This window comes from Carassius carassius, chromosome 21, assembly GCF_963082965.1.
Source record: "Carassius carassius chromosome 21, fCarCar2.1, whole genome shotgun sequence".
Classification (NCBI taxonomy): Eukaryota; Metazoa; Chordata; class Actinopteri; order Cypriniformes; family Cyprinidae; genus Carassius; species Carassius carassius.
Genome location: NC_081775.1, coordinates 23,988,396 through 23,994,116, shown reverse-complemented (window position 1 = coordinate 23,994,116; position 5,721 = coordinate 23,988,396). Strand labels below are relative to the sequence as shown.

General features: G+C 35.8%; 2 protein-coding genes across 4 annotated transcripts in view; one reads left to right on the top strand and one right to left on the bottom strand.

The window, feature by feature from the left end:
* Positions 1-5,721, top strand: part of LOC132097943 (elongation of very long chain fatty acids protein 7-like) — a 343,464-nt gene that overhangs the window by 229,289 nt on the left and 108,454 nt on the right. The gene's annotated exons all lie outside the window — the stretch shown is intronic.
* Positions 2,062-5,721, bottom strand: part of LOC132097935 (epidermal growth factor receptor substrate 15-like) — a 28,258-nt gene continuing 24,598 nt past the window's right edge. The window contains exons 24-25 of one of the 3 annotated variants that reach the window (XM_059503946.1): positions 5,523-5,707; positions 2,062-3,064 (exon numbers count right to left, since the gene is read on the bottom strand). In XM_059503946.1, the coding sequence (XP_059359929.1) occupies positions 2,924-3,064; positions 5,523-5,707 (326 nt within the window). In that variant the 3' untranslated portion in view covers positions 2,062-2,923. Of the gene's footprint in view, positions 3,065-3,987; positions 4,102-4,681; positions 5,708-5,721 lie in introns of those variants that run through there. The other 2 variants (XM_059503947.1, XM_059503948.1) reach the window with 2 other exon arrangements.

Genomic DNA, 5,721 nt, shown 5'->3' with positions numbered 1-5,721 from the left:
TCCTTTGCTAAAACTGCTGGAACGCTGTGCTGTAACTTTTCCCAGGTCTTAAAGTCCTCCGGGTTCAACTTTCACAGAGTAACGTTACCCTACTACGAGTGTGTTTGCGAATTATAAAACGAATTCTGGTGGGTATAAACATGTCTCCCGTAAAGAACAGTGTCTTGGCGTCTCTAACACGCAAAGCCAATAATAAAAATAAATAAAAATAAAACACTAATGTATTTTAAAGTCAGCAAAAACACTTAAATGTATTTAACACCTCCTCAGCTTTGCTCATGAAAGACAAACTTTATAAAACCAAAAGGCTATATTTAACTTTGTGGTCATAAAATCAAAATTTGAGTTTTGGCTTTTAGTATATTTGTCTATTAGCTTTAATCCAGAATGCCAACCTGATCTCAAAAAAAAAAAAAAAAAAAAACTGTTCATGAGGGACCATATGAATTTGTTTTGCAATTCGTACAAAAATGTATCCTATTTAGAAAATATCAAGTATCATACAAATTCACTAATTTGGTCAACGGACCGAGGGGCCTACCAAAAACAAACTTAACTAAAAAAAAAAAAAAAAAAAGAAGTTAGGAAATACTTTAAAATATGAAACTGATAGCAGATTGATCAAAGAGAAATAAGCACCACCATATATATTTTTAATAGTTTAATATTTATTTTGTTTGTTTTAATTACGTTACTTAACATTTAAACAATTGCCTCCAATAATGGGACGTTAAAAAAATAAAATACAATTAGCCTGTTCTTAAAAGGCAGTCAGTGGCCAACATATAAGTGGTTTTCTTTTAGAGGCACACAAAGCTTATACATACATACAAACATACATACATAATCAACAATAGACAGAGCATAAGAACTTTTTAACAATATGCAGGGCCGATAACAAACAAGCAGCAGCCATAAACAGAAGGCCAAGCATTGGTTTGAAATGAGTAGTGCAAGTTTTTTTAATGCTGTGTTTCTGCCTGATTAACGGTAATGCTTCAAATCTTCATGTATTGCATGTAAATGCTGGGTTGGGCAAATAAAAGGCAGATTAGACAAGCTTTGCTATTCCCTTCTTTCATTATCTTCACCTCAGCCACATATTTCTATGCCCAAAGCAAAGATAGAGTCCTGAACCAAAATGTCAAAGGCCAAAGGGGGTTGGGAATCTGACAAAGCATAAAAAAAAAAGAGCACATCATTCCATTTTGCTGTCAGATGCCTTCATATATAAAGGCATCAGAATCCAATGCCCACTTCAGAATCCAACTACACCCACGAGACTGAACCTTGAAAGCAGGTTCTTGTTTTCACACAAATTGTGTCATATCTCAGTGAGTCCACCTACTGGTGTAACTACATACAGACAACTGAAATGTTTATGACATGTTGCAAATGTAATGATAACTGCATTGGTATTAGGTTTAAATTTACCATCTGTTAACCTTATACTGATTTGTGCACGTGAAAATGCAACCAATTGTGCATTATCGATCCCCAGAGAGTGTTTTAATCATATTTGTCAAGTCACAATGTTGTACAAAATGAATAAAAGGAAAGCAGCTGGTTCTTATATCCTAATTAACAGTGGAAACATTGCATTTGTGAATTAAGAGTGCTTTCGAGAAATGTAATGCTATTAAAGGATTAACAAATGATCATTTCTGATTCAGCACAAGTTGATTTTCTCAAGGCAAAGCTGAACAGGTAGGCACTACAGAAAATATCACTGCTTGATTTACCATGGCTCGAATTAACTCATAAAATCAGTTTTCTGAAAATCTGATAACAAGACTTGCTCCACATTTTGTGCCATGTTTTTAAAATCATTTTATCCGACTGCTTCAGCACTTGTCATTAGGAACAAGACAGAAGGGATATTTTTATAAAGCAAACTTCCTATATTCTACATGTTTTTTGATCAAATAAAATATGTTTTAGGATATGAATACACTGTAGTAAGATTACTGGCAAACATTTCACAAGTATGTACATTTTCATTATTTATAACAGCTATTTATAAATTTGCAATGTTAAAAAAAAGGCCCTTAGTAGCTTCAAAAGGACAGATTGAGTCTGAGTAAAGTATAAATGCTGTACTGTTAAGATTATAATAGGTAAAATGGTGGTTGCATGGTTGTTCTTTTCTAAATTTCATCAATGTTCTCTTTTAGTAGGGTAGAAATTCAGTTGCAGTAGATGATAATGTTACAAGCACCTCATCTTCAATTCTAGCTGAACTTCACTGATCAGGTTGTGGTTATGAGGTTTCATGGCTTGTGGGATACGTCCCTGAGAGTGGACAGACATGCCCACAATAAAAACCTCTTGTGTCAGAGAACTATTGTTGAAACTTTGAAAAGCGAATGAAGCTGCCCAATTCGGCTGCTTGTAAACTGTTAATATTGCCCATAAAAGCAAGAGAACGATCCATGGAACACTTGTTCTGGATTTCTTTTTAACCCTCTACGTCACAGATCTACATACATTCACTGCACTGGTAACCTTATTATAATCATTCTAAAATAAACTTCAAATAGATGGGTATAGATTTGTTCAGAAACACTTGTTCAATTATTATCGAACTGGACATCAGATCTTACAGATTTAGATCAGTGGTGCTCTCTTGATTTGAGGTTATTTAAAAACAAAGGGAGTGAGTCACACCAGAGATTTCAAGCCACATCGGCTGCAATGAGTCTGTTACCTTTAACTCCATCTTAACTTGGCCTTCATATATTATCCAGCCAACCGGACACCGGGAGAACTCAGTGGACATTCAGAAGAAGCTGGAATCCTAGATGATTATCAAATGACTGGAGATGGAGGTGAAGGATTCTTCTAATTGTGGTGATTCCAGCTCTTCCTCCGTTCCTCCTCCTCCTCATTAATGTGGCTCGGGTGGTGCTGTATGAAGCTTGGGTCAGGACAGCTCGGATTTGCTGAGGGCTATCGCCAGCTCCAGATCCTCCTGCTCTTGCTGGGTCAGACGAGCCACGCGCTCCCGCTCTTCTCTCTCACTCTCCCGCTTCGCCCACTCTATCATGTCCTCCTCTGTGGGGTACTGCTCCACAGACACACACACACACACCATAACCCCATCAGATACCCTGTTATTGCACCTGCATGAAGTAATTTCTCATTAGAAATATTTATTAGTCTAAATCTAACCATCTATGAAGAGGGGTCATGCAACTATTAAAGTTAGTGTAAATTATGTTTTCTAAAAGTACCAATTTTAAACGTTCAAAGAGTTATGGAATAGTAAAATTGAGATCACTCAAAAAAAAAATTGCTTTTGTACTCACCCTCAAGCCATCCAAGTTTGTTTCTTAAATTGGAACATATTTGGAGAAATTTACCATTATATCAAACAAGCAACTTTTCATTTCACAAGATGTTAACTTATGGACTGAAGTCATGTAGATTACCTGTGGATTATTGTGATGTTTTTATCAGCTGTTTGTACTCTTATTCTGACGGCACCCATTCACTGCAGACGATCTATTGGTGAGCAAGTAATATAATGCAAAATTTCTCCAGATCTGTTACGATAATGGAACAATCTCCTCTACATCTTGTATGGCCTGATGGTGAGTAATTATTTAGCCAATTTTCCTTTTTGGGTAAACAATTTTTTTTATCCTACAACATACAAACCAGTCTGTTAAAGATTACAGATTTATGTACCTAAAACAAATTAGATACATTTAGATTCATTTAATCTATTTAAAGGAATAGCTCAAGAATAGTTTCATTTATTATTGTTTAAAAAATAAAACATTTCAATAATACACATTTTGTTTTTGAAAAAAAAAAAAAAATTCTGGTGAACTATTCCCATATATATATATATATATATATATATATATATATATATATATATATATATATATATATATATATATATATATATATATATATATATATATATATATATATATATATATATATATATAATTTAATTGAATATAATTTAAATTATATTTAATATTACACATTTCATTTATATCTATCTTTACTCTTTCATTAATTTTATATTATTGGGTGAACTATTCCTTTAAGTATTGTTTGGTCAGTGTCGACATCACCAAAGCCGTTCTTCATCATCAAATAGGGGACAAATGTGGAAGCAATAAGGGACAAAAAAAATAAAACATAAAACAGTGATAATGTGGTACAGCTACTGACACAGGAGGATGAGAGATACAAGATGTGTGCCACGATGCAATCCATAAACCTTTCAGCTAACATTAGCTCACAAGGCTGCTGACACACGGGACTTCATATCAAATCACTCAAAAAATGCAAATATAGTCACCCACATGTTGTTGAAAAGTCTTCTGTGGATCACAATATCAGAAGTTATTTAAAAATGTTGTACTTTGGGTTTGAACTCTTACAAAGTAATGAAAAATAATGACTAATGAATAATAAAATGATTATGATGTATTCATGTGTCAAGGCCTAGATTGCTCATATAGCCCATCATGCTGAACATGCAGGTATATCACACAGATGAGAAGGTGTGGACAACCATGGATGGAGATAGGTCATCTCAACAGTTAGCTGGTAAGCATCTCAACACACAGAACACCAGACCAAGACAACCAAGACATGACAACACAAACAATCTCAAGATGCCTCTCCTGAGGTCTCTTCATTTTAAAATATCAGAGAATTGTCTTTATAAAGCTTCATTTATTTGATGCATTATCTGATAAAGAAAGCTCACAGTGGTAAATTCTGAGAAGACAAGCGCTTTAATTTTAAATGTAAAAAATGGTAATACAGAAAGGAGCCAGCCAGTGCTGTCAGCACCCTAGCTGATTAATATATTAAGCAAATTTTATGTATAAAAACAAAACAGACTGTATCTCTTCTTTAAAAAAAAAAAAACACACATCATGGGACGTAGGTGAAACCAGGAAGTGCTCTACCAGTGAATGGGAAGGAGCAGCCCAATAAGACAGGTGGACACACTGATTAGTTCGTGCAGGATAAAGGTAAGGCAAGGCAAATCAGTCAACCAAGGTACGACGGGCAATGAACGTGCAAGATGGAATCAAGCCTCAACCAATGGTGGAGAACATGACAAAAGACGACGGGTAAATTGAAAACAGCCAATAGCAAGCAGCCCCATCTCTCCTTCCACAGCCAGTGAGAACTTAGGCGTGAAGTTAGGCATGTTGTGATGTCATTTAAATACATTCTTTTTGTAACTTAGCTTAACAGAAACATTTGTAACACTTTTTAGTAGAAGCATAAGCTTGGATAAATAATTTCATTAGAAGCTCATTTATATGTACAAATAAACGTCACATAAAAAAAAATGACAATGTTTTGTGGCTTTTCACAAACAGATTATAAAGTAGAGTTGTCGGAGTATTGGATGACAAGTTTTCCCGGAAAGAAATGCAAAAAGCAAAAGGCTGTGTGGGGTCAAGAGGTCAAGGCTGCTGCTTGGAGGAGGTGAAATGTCACTACTGGGGGTCAGGAGGGGGAGAGGGGGAGGAGCTCACTTTGTCAAAGCTGGCGAATCGGTTGGGGTCGCGTGGGGCTTGGTGGGGTGAGGAAGGGGCGAAGGGGTCTGGTACCGAGTCTTTAGCAGGAAGGGAAGAGAACTCTCCAGAGCCCTGAGCCTTGAACAGACCACGCCTCTGAAATGACTCGGACGACTCTGATCGGTGGATGTTGGACCGCTTACCTTCAAGGAGATAC